General features: G+C 31.1%; 1 protein-coding gene and 1 long non-coding RNA gene across 13 annotated transcripts in view; one reads left to right on the plus strand and one right to left on the minus strand.

Moving 5' to 3' along the window:
• Window positions 1-16,793, plus strand: LOC105422964 (E3 ubiquitin-protein ligase TRIM33). 12 transcript variants are annotated; one of them, XM_089075640.1, is made up of 12 exons: window positions 1-169; window positions 1,342-1,650; window positions 1,854-2,080; window positions 11,412-11,692; window positions 11,774-11,884; window positions 12,027-12,221; window positions 13,351-13,463; window positions 13,570-14,799; window positions 14,942-15,107; window positions 15,180-15,366; window positions 15,454-15,606; window positions 15,691-16,793. In XM_089075640.1, exons 2-12 carry the CDS (start codon window positions 1,536-1,538, stop codon window positions 15,862-15,864), a joined length of 2,952 nt encoding a protein of 983 aa, XP_088931766.1. In that variant the 5' UTR covers window positions 1-169; window positions 1,342-1,535; the 3' UTR covers window positions 15,865-16,793. The 12 variants fall into 12 exon arrangements, with proteins under 12 accessions (XP_088931766.1, XP_088931761.1, XP_088931759.1 ...); XM_089075635.1 differs by lacking the exon at window positions 1-169 and adding an exon at window positions 180-321; XM_089075633.1 differs by lacking the exon at window positions 1-169 and adding an exon at window positions 619-849 and having other exon boundaries at window positions 1,269-1,650.
• LOC148936927 (uncharacterized) overlaps window positions 6,252-20,873 on the minus strand; it is a 22,673-nt gene continuing 8,051 nt past the window's right edge. The window contains exon 3 of the long non-coding RNA XR_016138925.1: window positions 6,252-8,050. This is a non-coding gene — a long non-coding RNA (uncharacterized LOC148936927). The remainder of the gene's footprint in view (window positions 8,051-20,873) is intronic.

Genomic DNA, 20,873 nt, shown 5'->3' on the forward strand with positions numbered 1-20,873 from the left:
GCAAATCTCAACATCAAAGGTGCCGACGCTTACTGTCGGAAACTACTGGTTAAAGATTTGTGGATTAAAGCGGGATTGAAATGAGCGCAATTTGTCGCGTTTCCATCAACTCAAATCTGATTCTACGTCGTATTAGAAGCGAATTAAGACATCGGTGGAAACTAGACTGGTATGACAGATTCCCTAACCAAAAGAGTGGTCAAAACGCTTAATATCTTTAACGCTTAATATCTCGATTCGCGAGGCAAACCGCCGCGTTTTTCTGCCAGATTCCTTTATTTTGAATGAAATCGCGTCGATCTAATTTTATCAAAATCGGAGGTGAAAACCGTTTTCTAAATAATTATATATTTATTATTATTATTATTATTATATGTTAATATTTGAATCTTTAAAAAAAGATTCTAATTAAAGCGTTAGGAAGAAGATTAAAATTTTTTGCAATGATTAAATTGATATCGAATTAGAGAGGAAGGAAAATTTAGGCTGCGTTCCGATATTCACTGCCAATACTGAAAATCTATAATATACGTGATCTAAACTATATATTTTCAGTACTGGCAGTGAATATCGGAACGCAGCCATAGCTTTCGACTACTACGTTTTCGGATTGTAAGTAAGCGGCACATAGTGACAGAAACCGAAACCGAATGTTTTCTATTTTATTATAAATATCTGTTATTTATTAGATAAATTCAAAAATTAAAAAGATTAATAATCGCTTAGTTTTGACCAACTATATAATGCCTAAATTACCTATATTATCTTGAAATTAAATACATTTTGAATTAAATGGATTCGAGTAAAATAATAAGGTCAATATCAGCTATGTCAATGAACTCAGATGAGGTTAATATCAATAATCAAAAATGCTAAATATTTCTATTTCTATTTCAAGCTCGAACAAAAGTTCCAACTATTTTAAAACAACGCTGCTATTTCTCAAATAATCAACGATCTCAAAAGTGAATATTTAAAAAGTATCTTGAATATATTTTGATGTATATAATTTGGTGTAAGGCATTTATATTTACGCGTATATATTTGTAAATAAAAAACAAATACTTTTTCCCGAAAATAATTTTTAAAAAATTCTTTTGTCAAACATTTCAAAATTCGTCGAACAAAAGTGATTTAACCTTTTTGTCTACATGAGTACATGTGTACATAATTATTAAAATGGCTGCCATGGTGTTGTATCTACTACTATGCTATTTGAGAAAAATTTTCTATTTTAATTTATAATGTAAACTATTTTTTAAAAGTAGCAGAGTGATTATATTATCCGATTGTTATCAATCATGGAAAACCAAAATAATGAATTAGTGGTGGGAATGCCAGCATTGCCCGCATTATCTGTAGTGAAAGAGGAGCCTACAGAGCCAAACAATTCTAAGCAAGACACACAACAATCCCAAGTACAGGATGCAATTTGTATCGAGGAAGAATGCAATGATCAACGTATTGAGTGTACGACTGAAAGTCAGGAAAGTGAAATTCGTGCATTTTTGTCAAAGTGTATCTTTTGTAACAAGATGTTCACCTTGGGAGATGATCCAAAACTTTTGGAGTGTTTACATGCAGCTTGCGCAATATGTATCAATAATAAAATCAGTGACCATAATACATCAGTCGATGTAGATATATTGTGTACGTAAGGTGTATATGTACCTTTTCTATTTTCAATTGCACCCTTCAGCAGGCTATTTGTTCATCTACTTGATCATTTATTTATCAATTTTATTATTTATTAAATTTACTTATTAAATTTAATAATATAAGTTGGTTCTTATTTTAGTATTTATTGCTATTTTATATTGAATATATTTTTTTATTTGTAATGTTTTTTACAGTAGAAAGTAACATGATTATGTGTCATGTGTGTAATGTAACTAGCCAAGTGGAAAATTTGATTGAAAATAGATTTCTCTCAAAACTGTTGGAAGAAGATAACGATTTAGGATTAGATGACGAGACTAAAGAAACTGAAGAAAAGAAATGTACCAGCTGTCACGATAACATTGTTGCTACTAGTTGGTGCATGGAATGTGAAGAATTTATTTGTCAAAATTGTGTTATGGTAATTATATTACATACACATATATATATATATATATATATATATATATATAGGATTAATCAATAACAATTATTATATATTTTTGTTACTTTTTAAGAAAAATGGTTTTATGTGAAATATCAGTATTTAATAGAATTTATTAAACAAGAATTTTATTTTTTTATATCTTATATCTTTTTATATTTTTATTAAAGAAGATTAAAGAAATATCAAATGATTAAAAAATACTATATTTATATTAGAAAATTATTCAGAAAAAAAGACATTTGAATAATTCTAATTTTAAAAATTAAGATATTTTAATGATCTTTTATATGATTTTTAACATTTTTATGCACAGAATAATAAGATAAATAGTTATATAGATTTATTATATACAAGTAAATATATTCTTTTTGAAAATAATTTGAATGTATTTTTTCTTGATTGATTTATTTTATTATTTTGTAGAAAATTAATCAAGAAATTCATAACCATTAAATTAATTAAGATTATTAAAATTATAAAATAAGTATTTACAAGATATATATCTTATATTTTGTCACAATGTCATAATGAAATATGAAATATAAGAAAACTTATTACAATAATTTTTTTCATATAAATGTCTTAATATTTTTTTGTTAAATGTTAAATTTTTTCAATTTTTGTTAAAAAAAAGGTTCTTTTAAAAAATTTTAGATTATCTTGATATTTCAGGAAATTTATTACATAAAAAAGTTAAATGGAATATCACAAAATTTCTTCAATATATATTTCATAAAATATATATAATTTTTCCTGTAATCAAGAAATAATACATATTTTATTTCAAGTAGAAATAATGAGATTGTTATTGATTTATCTTACATAGGATGTGCTATTTAAATGACACACTCATAAACTAATAATTCATAAACTATTTTTATTGAGAAAAATGTTTGACAAAGTTTCAGAGTTTTAAGTTGAACATAATTGTTCTAATAATTATTTGATCTTGAATATCATGATTTTACAAGATCATCTTTAATTTTTTAAATATAATTTTTTTCTCTTTCCAAAACCTTAATAGTTATACTAACAATTATTACTTTAGAAATTATTTTATTCTGATGTTTTGACATAAAACATCAATACAAAATATTTTGTAAAATATTCATTTTTCTATTATATAATATTTTTATGTACTACAAAATAATGAGATAAATGTCACAAAGCATAGTTATTTTTCAAAAAATATAATAATGTATAAAAATATAATAATGGGCATTGCAAACATATTTTTTTTTTAATAGTTTATATTTTTAAAAGTGATATATATTTTTTAAAGTGATTACATATTTTTGTTACATACGCGCGCGCGCGCGCGCGCGCACACACACACACACACACACACACACACACACACACACACACACACACACACACACACACACACACACACACACACACACACATATATACTTTAAAAAAAATATCATATACAAAAAGAAACATTTTTGTTCTAGCTGCTATTGAATATGATGAATATAAAATATCTTGAATCATTATCATTATCATAAATATGATTAATTACTATAACATTTAATATTTTTTTACATTTGAGCAGTATTTGGCATAGAACTTTTACTGCATCTATTTTGGTAATTATTAACTTTAGATTTAATATGATTTAATATTTTTTTTATTAATATTTAATGTTGTTTTTATTATAAGAAAGTGTTTTATTTAAAAAGTTTAAAAAGTTTAAGATGATCTTCCAAATTCAATAAAAGTAAAAAGAAAAAACAGTTATTTTAGTATATGTTTTTTTCATGCTATGTAACTTTTGTTTGAAACATTTTTTATTACAATGAATAGTTCATGAATAATTTCAAGTCATTAAATTAATTAAATCATTTTGAATATGCAGGATATTTTCGGATTAAATGTTATAACCTAAAATATGAATATAGGACTTTAAAATAAGTAAGAAAGTTTTTTTACATAGATATGCTTACAAACATTTTGTTTAAAAAATATTAGCATTTAAATATTTTAAATTTACATAATGTAGAATCATAAGATAATAATAATAATTAGTATATTTTATATTATTAAAAAATATGGAAGTTCTAACATAATTATAAATTTTGTTCAAAGTATGATAGTTTTGAACATAGAGATTGGATTGACATCTTTTTCATAGCATCAATGGTGGAATGGTATTAGATAACTATAATTGTTTCACTTGAATGATTCTTTCTTCTCAATAATTAATGTGATTTATTGAAGTTTTACAAACTTTTTGCTTTGATAATATCTTATGTTGTTTCTATAAGTCATTAAAATATGGACTTGGAAACAATCTTATGATATATAACACAGACAAACGTTTTAAGATTTTTTTTCTTGTTGTTTGAATAAAAGATACCTTTTCCTATATATTTTTGCAAAGTGTGAACATGAATCCGGCAATTAAATTGCTCTATCATGTCAGGTTTTTGAGAAAAATGAGATTAAATATGACAAAATTGACGTTTTTTGATATATTTATGATTTTTTTGCTAGCAAATAACATTTTTTTACTTTCGTTTATGACATGTTAAAGTACTAACTTTTATCTTTAAAATAGATCTTTTTTAAGGCTGTACGTTTTTTCTTGTTGAGTTGTATAGTTAAGTAGCCAAGAACATTTTGTGCCACAAATGTTTTTAAAGAAAAAGTCTTAAAAACTGTGTGATGATTTTAATAGCAAGATTTTTGAGGTCACTAAATTCAAATCTGAAGTTAAATTTTTCAAAATTCAAAATGGTAGAACAAATATGACCAAAAATTTATCATTGGCAAAAATTTGCCATTTGCAGTAATTTAAATTTAAAAAAATATTGTTCATAATATTTATTAAATTTATTTATTATTACTATTTATAAATTGTTAAATTAATTTGTAAAAAAATTTCAAATTTAAATTAAGTAGAAAAATTAGTAGAAAAATTGTAAACAATTAAAAAAAATACACCTACTTGGCTAAAAAGGTCGGCATTGAACACTCAATAAGTAAATAATTATTTACTGGACAAAAAACATATAGCGTTAAAAATATCTATTAAAAACGAAAGTTGGCACTTTAAGAAGATGTAAACAAAAATAAAAAAAAATTAATTTTGTTAGCAAAAAATTGTAAATATGTCAATTTTGATATTTTTAATCTCACTTTTCTCAAAAACCTGACGTGATAGAGCAATTTACTTGTCGAATTCATTCAACATGCAAAAATCAAAAAAGGTATCTTACTCAAATAACGAAAATCACCTTGGCTAGTATAATCTTTTATTCAGAAATTATATGAAATATCTATAACAAATTAATTTTTCTATTACAAAAATCATAAGTATCGTATTAGCATGTTTTTAAATATATATATATATATATGTAAATCTGTATAATTTACAAAAGTTTTGAATTGAGAAATATTTCCTTAATAGTATGTTGATAATATTGTGCGTACGTGCGTGCGTGCGTGCGTGCGTGCGTGCGTGCGTGCGTGCGTGCGTGCGTGCGTGCGTGCGTGCGTGCGTGCGTGCGTGCGTGCGAGCGTGCGTGCGTGCGTGCGTGCGTGCGTGCGTGCGTGCGTGCGTGCGTGCGTGCGTGCGTGCGTGCGTGCGTGCGTGCGTGCGTGCGTGCGTGGGTGGGTGGGTGGGTGGGTGGATGGGTGGGTGGATGAATGGGTGGGTGGGTGGGTGGAGTTGTTAATCCGACACCCAATCTCGTCTAGGAGGACCAGATTACTTTACGTCATTTTTTCCTGTGGTTTCCACCGCGGATATGCCCGTGACACAGAAGTTAACAGCACTTCTAGAAGGTGAAACAGGAAGACTGAGAGCAAGTAGTGAAAGGTCTCATTTCCTCAGATCAGCCAGTGCACTTTATTCTCCTTTGGGTGATCATTGTTTAAGGGTGTAGACCAGTTTGACTTAAAAAGCGGACATTTTTTGAACTTGGATTGCGAAATGAGTATAAACACTAACAATTTTAATTTTGCTCTTTTTTAGTAGATATATTTAACTTGTAGCTTAAATTTTATTAAAAAATATTAAAATTTAAAGAAATTATAACAATTCGCGTGAAAAGTGATTTTGAATACGCTAGAAAACGATGTACACGATTCCGCTATTTTGATAAATCTGAAATAAAAAAATCGGTTTGTTTAATAAACTGTAGAGTATTCTTTATCGCGTAACGGAGCCTTTTTCCATTTTTTTGAAAATTGAGAAAAATAATATGAATGTTTAAATTTTTATCACATTTTTCTGTACTCTGTTATTATTGTTTGGATATTAAAAATGTTATTAACAAAAGCCTCCGTTACGTGATAACTACTGTTTTTCTAAATATATGGTTTAAATTCCAAGTGAATCCATCAATTACAGCCTGAGATATCGTGTACACTGTCTTGAAAAATATAATTTTGAGAAAAACGCGTTAAAGTTTGACAATTTGATATCATGTAATTTTTTGCGTCTTACCGGTTGGTCATGCTTGCTTTATATGATGAATTGGTCATGCTTGCTTTATATGATGAATCTCCGTTTTCACATGCAGCATTCTCCAAGGCTGCTCTGCTCTTTCGTCGTTCGATTTGGCTTTCTTTAGATGCTGCTGAAAGATATTTATTAAAATTCGGAAAAATAAACGGAAACTGACTGGATTTGAACTCGGGATCGCTCGCTTAGTACCAAGATACTTAGTCTGCACGATGGCTCCTATATAGTTAACTGTTTAATCCAAATCTCTTCATGACCGCTTACGGTTCTCTATTTCTTATAGCTCGGCCATTTTGGCATTACATTCGTCCCGAGTCTTTATATTCCGAAATTTTATCCGAAACTTGGAGCTTCTGCTCCTGAATTCGTTTATTTTAAACGACATATACTAAATTATACTTTTTACTCCCCGACTTCGTTCGCCTTTGAACGATCGACACGAAATTGGAGTACTTTTACTCGAATTCGTTCATTCTGAACGACACACAATCAATCGACTGAATCCTCTCTGTCAGGTAACAGGCTGTATTCTCTTTGAGATAACGGGCTTTGAAATAATGGGCTGTATCCCACTTCTGAGCTGAAAGATATTTATTACATTCGGAAAAATAAATGGAATTGACTGGATTTGAACTCGGGATCCCTTACTACCATTTAGTCTGCACGCGACGGTCCTCTGTAGTTAGCCGTTTATAATCCGAAATCTCTTTATGATCGCTTATGGTCATCTATTTCTTACACTGCAAACATCTGTATTTCGTTTTTGAAGACGCGTGCGTCAAGTTACTCCGCCAATGCAGCTGAATTCGGGCCAATAATTATGCCGATCGTATGCATCATCAAAAGTATGCTTGTGTAGCTTTTATTAGAAATGCTAGCTGCAATATATGCGGCAATATTTCTACAGTCTTGATGTCGCTAAATATTCATTTTGGTACAAATCAAATCAGAGAATTTAGGCTTTTGTTATTGTTTTGCGTAAAGCCTCCCAAATAGCGGTGTAACAGATCGTCCTTGCTTAATTAGTCATAAAAATTAATAAAAAGTTAATTATGCAGTAGTTAATTATCCGTGGCTTGCATTTATCGGCACTTCTACCGAACTTGTTTTCAACTTTTTTGCTTGCTTTTTCGATGCTAGTGATAGTCGTTTCGCGCTCGAATGACGATTCGGCGGTTTTCTTTTCCTTGTTCTATTCGGACGTCCGATGAACTTTGTGAACCCTCTTTGTCCATAAATATATGATCCATTCTTATAATATAATTTTAACTATTATTTTATACGCTATTATTTTACGAAGACGGTTTGAAAAGTCCGTGCAAAGTCAGAAAGATAGCACCACTGGTGTGTATCGAGGTTATTTTCAGTTAGTAGCATCTCTTGGAAGAATACACACCAAGTTTCAGTCAGATTGACCTATTTCTCTGTATTTGGCATTCGTCTGAATCGAGGAAGTCGAGTGATTTCTAAAAAATGAAAAATGAACGAAAGAGAATTTCGTGTATTGAGCAAGCATTACTTTATGAAAGGCAAATCGCCTCAGGACACAAAAAGAAGCTTGATAAACATTATGGTGAATCATTTTATTATTTTAATAATTATATTTGGTGATAGTTAATTTTATAAAAAGAGAATAAAAAGAGAGAGCGTGTGCCACGACGAGGCCCGACCACGAACCAGTCGTAATAAAAATCCGTAATTATTTTTGCGAAAAATATCATCTCAGCCAGGAATCGAATCTGGATCTCCTGCTTACCGGGCAGACATCTTATCCTTTCGAGGCATGTGAGAGTACTACAGAGGCATGTGATGATACTTATCGCAAATAACATGTTTAGAATAACACGTCAACAATTCAATGATACACACATATATACATATACTGCGATATACATATTGTAGAATGACAAGTTATAAACATATTAATGGTTATAAATAAGGTGGGAGAGGAATAGCAATCTGAGCCAAACATTGATAACGGAAATGTCGAATATCGGGGAGAGCACATGTCGAGTGGGGAGATCCGGAGTGAGAGTAGCCAGAGAGAAGTTTAAAATTCGAAGAAGAACGGAACAGACAGTTGGTCAGAGATTAGCGAGCCTTAATCAAGAGACGACTCTGATCACAGAGACATTCGCTCTAAGTAACCTCAGGAAGGAGAGGAGTCGAAAGAACCTCGAACCTCGAACTGCCGTGGGGCACACTTGAGGACGCCTTGTGATTGAGGGTGTGCAACCTGGACTTTACCTGCCCAACCTGCCGGAAGTAAGCTGCGTTGTTAGGGGCGACCGTCAGATATGAGAGTGGCGTCGATGTGTCCGACAGAAGCGAACCTCGGTGCTGGCGCTCGACGGCCTTGGGGTTGGAGGACCGCGGAATCCCGTGCTCCGGACTCCCGTAGCTGCTCGCGGGCCAGATTCACATCTTCTCAGATATGTATAACTTCAATAGCATGTTACCGGACCCGCTCTAATTGATTGTATTGCGCTCTTCCTGCTCCGCTATTTTGGACGAGTCGTTATTGGCGACTCAGAATCCGAGTTGAATTTATTAATAAAGCCGATATTTCCATCCACGTCTCGATCATTCATTCGATCAAAATCCTCATTATCGTTACAATATACATGTATATTCTCGAATCCCCACTCCAGAGAAATGATAGTCCTATTCTCTCGATGAATGCAGGTCGGACCGCAGCGGCGAAACTCTCCACTCTTATCCCTGAGAAACGTCTTTATTTCAAGCTTAAAAAAGCTCGAGAGAACAATTATACCCGGATAGTAAACTATCTCGTAGATATTTCAGATTTTATAAAACTAAGCTCGGAATACGAGCAGTAGGACATCTAACTTCTTCAACAGATACTAGATTTGCATATAGCAAAGCCTCCATTTTATTATCTTAATAATTATATTTGATGATCTTAGTTTTATAAAAAGAGGATAAGAAGTGAGAGTGTGTGCCACGATGAGGCCTGACTACGAACCAGTCATAAAAATCTGTAATTATTTTTGCGAAAAATATCATCTCAGCCAGGAATTAAACCTGGATCTGCTGCTTACCGGGCAGGCCTTGTCCTTTCGACCACAGAGATGTGATGATATTTATCGCAAATAACGATTAGAACAGTTTATAAATGGTTTCAAACGTTTCGGAATGGCCATATGAGCACAAGTGACGCTGAATGTTTTGGACATCCTGTTGAAACTACTACTCCAGAAATTATTGATAAAATCCATAATATAGTAATAGATGATAAAAGAAATCAAGAATCAAGGTGCATGAGATTGTTAGTGCTGTGGGCATCTCGAATGAACATAATATTTTTATCAACATTTGGGTATGAAAAAGTTATCTGCAAGATGGGTGCCGCGATTGCTCACAATTGACCAAAAACGAAATCGTGTGAAGTATTTCAAGGAATGTTTGCAACTGTTCCAGTGGAATCCATAAACAGGACTTTAGGCGTCATTTCGTCACTGTGGACGAAATATGGATACACCACTACGCCTGAGACTAAAGAACAGTCCAAACAATGGATTGCCAGCGGGCAATCTGCACCAAAGAAGGCGAAGACTATTCCTTTGACCGGAAAGATTATGGCGATTGTCTTTTAGGATTCGCAAGGAATAATATTCATCGACTATATGGAAAAGGGTAAAACTATTATAGGTGAATATTATTCATCGTTATTGGGCCGTTTGAAAACCGAGTTGCAAACGTTCACGATTGAACCACAAGAAAGTTCTTTTATATCACAACAACGCACCACTTCCTCGGAATTGTGGCCACAAAATTGATGGAGTTACGATTCCGTTGATGGAGTTACTTGTTTCGCATCTCCCTATTCTCTAAATTTGACTCCCTCGACTATTACTTATTCCCCAATGCGAAGAAATTGCTAGCGGGAGAGAGATTTCATTCAAACGAAGAGGTGATTGCGAAAATGAATGCCTATTTTGCACAGTTAGACCAATCATATTATTCGGAAGGATCAACAAACTGGAGTAGCGTTGGACAAAGTGTATAAGTCTAAAAGGAGACTATGTTGAAAAATAAAAAGGTTTATCCCGAAAAATTAAATAATTTTCATTTTTGCACGGACTTTTCAAACCACCCTCGTATACGTATGTAAAACGTATTATGCTGCAGATAGCAACTAACTAAGGCGTTTCACAAGCCTTCAAACCTTCAAACTCAATTTTGAACTGGAGTTAACGGTCACATTTCTGAAAATAATATTTACGAAAGAAGAAGAAATCGGTTTATTATGTCTATTGTACTCTACTACAAAAAAGGCGATATGATAATTTTATAGAACGCTGTGCCTTCCGGGTCTTCGAGCATTTACCGGCACATAGGTACGCGACTCCACTCCAAATGCTATAACTTAAAAAATACTTTGAATATCCTCTTAGAACTTTCTGCACATTAATTCTAAGATTTCAAGCTATTTTTTAAAGCAAAAAAAAATTTTTTCGATTTTTTGAAAATTTCAAACTGGTCTACCTCCTTAATTGATTAGTAATTATACAATAATTTTATCTATTATTTTTAATTTTAGATGTTAGTATCTCTAAACAAAGCGTTTGCGGCATATCTTTAAAAAATTTTTATTGCCCTCTAAATATGCTCCTCTAATTATCCAAATAAATATCTATTGAGAATATGATCTATATTTATTATATGATTAAAATCCTAAATTTATATTTAAAATTTTTTAAAATACTCTATATTGTATATATTATATTTTTTACAATAAAAATGTATAAATTCTTGAGTATGTAAGTAAAATATTGATTAATTATATTTAATAAAACTTTTAAGGCACATCAAAGATTGAAAATAACCAAGGATCATGTAATCAAACCTAAGGATGAAATAGTAAACGATAGAGATAATGTTAAAAGAGGCAATAAGAAAATACCTGGATATTTATTTTGTACAATTCATTCCCATGAACAATTATCTTTATTTTGTCAAACATGCGACAAATTAACTTGTAGAGATTGTCAACTCAGCGAACATCGAGATCACAAATATAAATTTATTCATGAAATTGCAGCTGAAACTCGTACTTCCATGTCAATTTTACTTAAAGAAGTAAGGTAAGATCTATAAATAATAACAAACATTGCATTGATACCACTAGAAGATTATAAATTTGGAAGACAAATAATAATTTTCAGTTACAAACGTGTATTATTGAAAAGTGCGATGAAAGTTATAGAAGATAGACAAATTCTAATATTAGAAAAGAAAAAAAGTCTTGTTCAAGATATAACACAAATGGTAGTACAGTAAGTATATATTATATGTATATATATATATATATATATATGTGTGTGTGTGTATACATATTGTGTGCGTACATGCGTGCGCGTGTACGTGCACATACTAAGATATTGTGTTTTATTACTTTTATTCTATTTTTTATCTCAGATTAACGAATGCTATTAATACAAGAGGAAAGCAATTGGTAATGAGATTAAATGAAGTATGTGATCAAAAGCAGAATACATTAAATGAGAAAAAAGTTGCTTTAGATCAATTATCCAGACTAACGGATCACTGTATCCTCTTTGGTACTCATGCTTTGAAGAAAGGCTCGGATATGGAATTATTATACAGTAAAAAGTACTGAAGTTATAGATAAATAGATATATGTACATATATAAAATAATTGAATCAAATGTAAAACATTCAAACATATTTGAGATATTCTGAAAAGATGTCATATGAACATATGTTCTATTCCCAGTATTTATATAATTACGAGTAAAATGTTATTGCTTTCATGAATGAAATTATATGTTTTCATATTGAATATATGTATTATATAAAAATCAATATGGATATATAATGTATTAGTTACATGAATTTTATTTGATACATCATTAATATAATCATTGATATAATTGTTTATTATTTATTTTAATACTATATCCATCTAACATGCAACTTTCTATGACAGTAGTCTAAAAATTCTAAACTCCTCTAATTATCCAAATAAATATCTATTGAGAATATGATCTATATTTATATGATATTCTTTTTTATACAGAAGTATCTCAAAAAATCTGCTAAAAGTTATACTTCGATCTGAATGACTATATATGCATATGTTGAAAAATTAAATTATGTACAAATGTATATAATATTATCTATATACGCGCGCGATACACATACATACATAGCATGTACGCGCGCGCGCGACATGTGCATATATTTATATACAATATACACATATATATTTTATCTTAATATCACGAAAGAATGATTAATAAGATAATTTATATTTTATATGTATATATATTTATATGTTAAAATATGTGCGTGCGTGCGTACGTGTACAACCATGTGTACATAAATGACCAATATATATAGGGTGATTCAAAACAATCATCCTTAAAATGTAATTCCTGAGACGATTCTAAGACGATTTTTCCTGTACCAAATTTTCATTAGAAGCTTAGTTTTTGAATTATAAGGAAAAACAGTTCGCGAATTACAAGCCGCGTACAGAAGATAAGCAGGGGCAATACAATTTAGCGGGCGTCCGATGTGGGCATGTACGTGTGCGTGCATCCGCGCGCACGGTGGTGTGTGTGTGTGTGTGTGTGTGTGTGTGTGTGTGTGTGTGTGTGTGTGTGTGTGTGTGTGTGTGTGTGTGTGTGTGTGTGTGTGTGTGTGTGTGTGTGTGTGGTATGTTACATCATTTTGTATATACATGCATATGTGTGTAATGTAATACATAATATTACAGAATTGTTACAAGTCATTTACAAAGAATAAAAAGTAGACGAGCGGATATTCCAAATCCTGAGATACCAGTCAGAATTCATTTATCACTGGAGAAAGTACCAGATTTAATAAAAGGTATGACGATAAAATTCCTGTTTAATTTATACAAATAAAAGAAATAGTCGATTGTACTTTACATTACATCTAAACACAAAGCAATATATTCATTTTATACTTACAGTAGTTTCATCAATTGGGGCAATAGTTGTTGATGGTAGAGTATATCCATCTATATCTCCTGTAATTGGTAACAATAGTACGGTAACTTATAATGAATCACAAACCGACCAAAAGCAAACTAATTCGAATGTTCATGTGGATAATATTCCTATTGTCGTTCAACAAGCATTACCATCAGTAATGGTAACACAGCAATCTACCAGCATGCAACATAATTCTTATCAGCAACAAGCACCTGTGCATCTATCACAGCAGCAGCAGCAGCAACAACAACAACAACAACAACAACAATCTCAAAACTATATACAACAATATATCGTACCTCATAGTATATCACCTCGATCATCGCCACAAGCGCATCAGCGTGTGCCGTATTCTGTTAACTACAACAACAACAGGTTACAACAACCTCTATTGATACAAAGGCCATTAGGAACTTGTCATCAACAAGTAACATCATCTACACATCCACATCAGCAAGCACAAAATTTGGATCAACTTGGACAGAGCACAAGTTTACGCGGTCTTCTCGCGCATAATTCTATTCCGCCACCTCCTTATCCATCGTTCCGATCATCTACGAATCATGTACCATACCGATTTTCTCCTGGATTTAGATATTCCTCAAGTAATAATCCTCAAAGAGTCCAAGTACCATCATCTCATACATATCAAGCAGCAAGTACATCTGTTGTAACAACACGTTTGCAACAATGCAACTTAACTTCTCCATCAACGCAACATATCGGAAATTATCCCGTCCATCGTTGGCATATACCACAACAAGCGAATCCTTGCCTTCCTTACACTTTGCCTCGACATCAACATGTATCTACTTATTCATCACTTCCTACCAATGATACATATAAAATTACTTTAAAAAATCAACAGACCAGCAATAATCAAAAATGTAGCACCAATGTAAATGCTACTTTGTGTGATAATCCACCTCAATTGCAAACTTCATCCACTGTCTCATTATTACATGCTGTCAGTTCGTCAATACCTAAAACACCTAGTCCTGTTACAACTCCTGGCAAGACGGATGATACTGAGAAAAGTCTAGATAAATTTTGTCAGAAATCATTAAATGATCTAATGCTTACTATTGCAAAATTAGATAGTAATGGGATTTTAGTAATACCAGAAGCTCAAAGAGGACAAATAGATTCGGCACAAGTAGATAGTTCTACTGACGAGGATATAAATTCAATAGCAGAAAATACAACAGGTTAGTTAAATTAAATTAAAATTAAATTTATTCTTTCAGCTACATGCATGCGTGCGTGCGGGCGTGCGCGCGTACGTGCACGCGTGCGTCTTAATGCATTCTATTAAAAAAAATAAAACATTATTTCAATAATTTTTTTTAGTAGATAATACAAAAAGTACAACTGCTTCTATGGTGATAAAAGACGATCCCAACGAAGATTGGTGTGCTGTGTGTATGGATGGGGGAGATGCAGTACTATGTTGCGATAAATGTCCAAAAGTCTTCCATCTTTATTGTCATATACCTAGTTTAAAATCATTTCCAGAGTTAGTTTTATAATGCACTTTCATTTAGTTTTTTCTGTTTTTTTATTATTATTGATTACTCATTTTTTTCAGTGAGAGTGAAACTTGGCAATGTATGTTGTGTACAAATGTACTTGATTGTTCGGATGATATATCAAACAGTGAAAAGAGGTCAAATAGTATGAGTGCTAAAGAGTTACGAATTGCACAAAGGATTGTCTTAGAACTTTATTGTCAATACGAACAAAGCCTTCCTTTTCGGGAAGTTGTATCGAGTGAGGTGAACAATGCTTAATATCAAGCTTTTATTTAATATCAAGACTCAAAAATCAAATTAGTGATACTTAGTGATTATTTTTGTTGTCAGATTACTGATTATCATCGAATTATTAAAAAACCAATTGCACTGGATATAATCAGGGATAAATTAAAATCGGATCATATAAATCATTATACAGATTTGAGACAAGTTATGGCGGATATCCGACTCATGTTTAAAAATGCTTTTACATACAATCCCGTAAATCAATTAATTATTATTTTTAATTCTTTTTATTTTATTTTTGCCTTCTTTTTATGTTTCTATCTATCATTCTTTTTTCAGGTAGATTCACAAGTTTATCAGGAAGCTAGAAATTTAGAAGAATTTTTTGAGAAATTGTTATTGAAATGGGCGCCAAATTATGCGTATGATGATCCTTTTCTTACACCTGATAAAGATGAAGATGAAGAAGTTTTTCCACCTAATAGGAAATATAGACGCATAATTAATGATTAATAGAATATAAAAGGGCTATCATGAAACACTTCGCCGAAATTGTTACATCTGACATTAATGTCAATTCCATGATTTTATAACTGTAATTAGTACTATAGTATGCAATAATTTAGTAGAACACGATAAATATTACAAAACAAATATGATTAAAAAAAAAAACTGTTACAGGAAATAGAGCGAAATCTTATAAAAATTTTCATACCGGATTGTTTCTATTTCTCTTAATTAGACAATCAGTATTATTATTTTTCAATATTTTTTCATATATGACGAAACGATAATAATATTATTAACTTTTATTATAATATATATTATAACTTTATTATAATATATAACTTTTTCGATACATTTCATTTTTTTCAATATAAGGGTGATTCAGAACGACGTTTATCCTTAAAATGTCACGTTCTTGAGACAATTCTAAGATGATCAGTTGATTGCATCGAGTATCCCACCTAATCGCTTGCGGAGTGATTTGCATCGCTCCTGCCTATCTTTTGTATGCTCGTTATTCGCGAACTGTTTTTCCTTATAATTCAAAAACTAAGTTAATAAAAATTTGACAGAAAAAAAATCGTCTTAGAATCGACAAGAATATGACATTTTAAGGACAAATGGTTGTTCTGACTCGCTCTGTATATTTTAATACACGAAACGAAAAATTAGATTTTAGTTAATTAAGCAATTAAGTGACTAATGTATTTATTATTAATCATGTGCTATTGCTTAAAGTTTTATCGCGTTAGTGAAATGCAAAATGCTTATTAATGTTATATATTTGATTAATAAGGTAATTTAACTATTCCATTTAATATAATTATGTGAAATGACATTTCTTTCGATATCTATTTCGCCTTTTTATTCGTGACATGTAAAAAATTTTATAAATTATCTAGATAAGAATATAATAAAGAATATAATATAATAAATTTTCCATTTATATTATTTTTATTTTGTATGTTTTATTTTCATTAATTTTTCAGGTGTTATTGTCTCTTTGTATCATGAAACGAATTATCTAAAAAAATTATCAAACATAATATAACGATATCACCTCTGCCTCCGTAATTAGATCATAAATTAAAATGGCGTAAATAATAGATTGCAAATAAAAAAGGCACTAAGAGTCAAAACGCGGTTGTTAGTGCGTAGTAAATTTAATAAACATAATACTTTTTACGTAAACAATTTCTTTAATATAAATTCAATTTTAATATAAATTTGAGTGTGATCGTCGTTCGAACGTTTCGGCTCTATATTGAGCCATCCTCAGCGAATAAAAATTTAAAAAAAAATTAAACAAAACTCGGAAAATTAGGAACATTAGTATAGAAGATATAACCGTGGCGATTGGTATCGTGTATCTATGCGGTAACCGTCAATTATAAGTGAAGGTAGATGCTCATATCGGTTTCCAGGCCAGTAGCACAAGGCCAATCAAAAGATTATCCCATAGGCACAGGTCCAATTATTTATCAAACCTCAAAGGAGATCTTAGAATCTAAATTAGTGATAGTTAATTTCATTCTATCCGCACTTAAAAATTACACTGTAAAAATTCGGTATCTTTTTGCAAGTTGAGGCTATTTGCTTGATTTTTAATGTATAGCATTTCCGAGACAAGTCTCTTTTCTAGAAAACGCTCCTTATCAAGGATTTTGACATTTTCCCAATCAAAATCATGGTTAAATTGCAATCTATGTTCTGTAATGACAGAAAAGGTAGCCGTATTTCTGTTAATGTGAGTTCGGTGTTTAGAAATTCTTGTTTTTAGTTGTCGAGATGTCCCACATAAGAAGCGTTGCAATTTTTGCAAGAGATCTTGTAGATTACATTTTTGTTTTGTGTGATTGGAAGAGAATTTTTTTGAGCTTTGATTAATCCTCCAAGCTTATTAAGGCTGAAGAAGGAGATCTTAGAATCTAAATTAGTGATAGCTAATTTCATTCTATCCGCAATCTATGTTATGAAAGGCACAGTAAACCAAGGGAATATACTCGAGTCTTCCACAGTTGTAATCAAATTGTTTTTTGGGTTGAAGTTAATTGTCGTTGATAGAAATTTTTTTAAACGTAAGTTAATGGAGTTGAAAATAAAGTTTAGAGGATAATCGCTGTCTCTCAAAATGCTAATAATCCGTTCTATTTTTTTGATGGTATTTAGAGTGTGAGAGTAACAAAGTCCTATCAACCATATCAAAGATCATCCCTCGTTTTTGAGAGAGAGGATGCTGGGAAAAATAGTTGAGATAGCTTCTTGAGAACATGGGTTTTTGATACCAATTAGTTTCGATCACATCGCCATTTAATTTGATTCATACATCCAAAAAGTTGAGAAATTTTTCTCTCTCTTCTAAAGTAAACGGACTGTAAACGGACTGTAAACTGTAAACTGTCTCGGATAAAAAGAATTGAAAATATTTAGGATGTCTTTTGTTTTATTGGAAGAAACAGCCATGACAATGTCATCTACCTTAGGTAAAAAGAGATCGTCACTCCACATTTCTCAAGTGCTCTCTCCTCCAGATCGCTTAACACCAGGTCCGCAATGATGAGAAAGCGGAGCCCATAGGAGTATCAAAGGATTGTTTGTAAATAGCGTCATCAAATTTAATAAATAGAATTGAGAACGAGTGAAACCCCTCTAATAAATTCCTCCTTCGATATATTGCATCCCATCAAAATCTCCTCTTTTCTTGATAATTAAACGCCAAATCAAGAGGAATGTTAGTGAATAAAGATACAACGTCAAAGAAGATTAGATTGTAACATCGTGCTAACGATATCCCGGAGAGTTTGTTAACCAGTTCGAGGCTGTTTTTTATGTAACTGCGTGGTCTGGATACATTTTTAGAGATGATACGATGGAAATGCAAAGCTAACGGGTAAAGAACGCTATCTACCGATAATACAATGATTCTAAATGAGCAACCTTCCTTGAATTTTGGGAAGGCCGTAGGCTCTCGGCATCATCCCATCACTATTGTTATATGCTTGTTGAGTGGTGTTGAGAAAAGACATTGATGTGTTATAATCAAAGAATACGGGATTGACATTAATACTAAAGTTTTGCAACAATTGTCATCACCGTCCTTCGAAAATTTCCAAGAAGATCTCTCAAGATTAACCGTTATAACTAATACCTCAGTGACAGGTGAAACAGAATATTTTAATGGTTTGATTCTTTTAACAGCTTCTCTGAATGCTTCTCGACCAATCATGTTTGATCAACCAAATGGTTAGCTATTATCATCTCGTAATCCGTCAGCTGATCCATGTCTAAAGATCATGCATATTTGTCACTCTCTGCTAAATCTGATTCAGAGAAGCCTTTCTGTATGTTTCGCCAACGTTGTACTTTCTACATTTTTTGTGATTGGCTTTTTTTTCAATATTAATTGTAAAACTTTTAATCGCTGGCGGGGCCCGACCACGAATCAGTTGTGAAAATTCGTAATTATTATTTTTGCGAAAAATATCACCTCAGCCGGGAATTGACCTGGATCTTCTGCTTACCAGGCATATCACCTCATCTTATTCCTCAGTTTGTCAAACTCACTGCGTGATAAATGTGCGAGTGAGAGTTCCTGTCTCGAAAAAAATTGAGACTGTATGTATTGAGAAACGTGTTGCGCAATCCTTCTCTTAAGCCGGAAAGACTCCATTCTAGACCTTTCGAGATTCTTAAACGCTTCATTTAATTGTAGTTTGAAAATAAAAGTAATAAATCTTTGCTTGTGGCGGTCAAATTTAATAATTATTTTAATTTAATAATTATTGTAGATTCCCTAATAGCACTCGTCTATTCTGAGAACGTTCCACATCATACAAGTATATTCGAAATATTCTCCGAACATTCGAAATACATACTGCGACATACTATGGAATGTACTTAAAGCGTTATTACCGCTCATTAATCTAATCTCTAATATGTATTGGAGAATATCCCGCAGTATGGCCATAGGATGAAAATGGTTTAAAAACAGTATATCATGTAGGGCATGCATAAGGATACCCCAGACAAATCGTGAAAATTTATAATATACGTGATACCTCTTACGGAAAATAAGTGAAAAAAATGAAAAAAATTGAGAGAAAGTAATGAAACATTTTTTATCTTGTATCATTGCATGTTTTTAAAACGGTCATCCATTCTACTTGATTCTATTCGATGCTACTTAACTTCTATAATGGGATGAAACCTACAGCTGAAATGATGATGTAAGTGAACACGGAATTTTGACATAAAATATGATAAATCTGATTAATGAATGTTACTATATAATAGCACATGATATTATTCGAATATTCTACATTCGTACTGAAAATACTGTAGTCATACGTACTATTGCCTAATATACCAGAGAAAATATGACATCTTGATGATATATCATATATTTCTCATATATTCTTAAGCTCATTCAGAATATATCGAATATACTCTAGCAGCACATGATACAAATATTCTGTATTTATACTAAATGTATTGTGATCATACCGAATATACTAAGATTATTCGTATAAAATCTATGTATTCCAAGTAGCAAGATGACATTATGATTTAAGGTCATTTTTTGCCAGTGTACTGAAAAATGACATAAAATAAATATAACATTTGTCACGAAATATTATCATAAATATATTGTCATTTAAAAATCATTCGTCATTTTTAAATCATTTTCAATGAATAAATAATAAAATAATATTATTAATTACTATCTTTTTTAATTAACCATAATATATAAATAAGAAAAATATTTCCCATATTTATAATACAATTATGATAAATTCATAAACAAATAAACAAAATATATTCAACAATTTATAAACAATTTTCATAATAAAAATGATTCTCATTAAACATAATATAGATTCACGAATTTATATCTGTAATTAAATTATCTACAAGAATTACATATGCAATCGAGATTTTAAAATTAAGACTATTTATATGATAATATAGTAACATTCAGATCTATCATATTTTATGTCAAAATTGTCATGTTCTTA

Source organism: Pogonomyrmex barbatus, unplaced genomic scaffold, assembly GCF_055798465.1.
Source record: "Pogonomyrmex barbatus isolate J1 unplaced genomic scaffold, ASM5579846v1 scaffold19, whole genome shotgun sequence".
Classification (NCBI taxonomy): domain Eukaryota; kingdom Metazoa; phylum Arthropoda; class Insecta; order Hymenoptera; family Formicidae; genus Pogonomyrmex; species Pogonomyrmex barbatus.

Excerpts from the sequence above, each read along its gene's own strand:
- LOC105422964 (XM_089075633.1), top strand. The coding sequence starts at position 793 with ATGGATTCGAGTAAAATAATAAGGTCAATATCAGCTATGTCAATGAAC. Across the intron at positions 13,464-13,569 it reads AGTACCAGATTTAATAAAAG|TAGTTTCATCAATTGGGGCA; the intron begins GTATGACGATAA and ends TTATACTTACAG. Across the intron at positions 15,607-15,690 it reads ATGCTTTTACATACAATCCC|GTAGATTCACAAGTTTATCA; the intron begins GTAAATCAATTA and ends TTCTTTTTTCAG.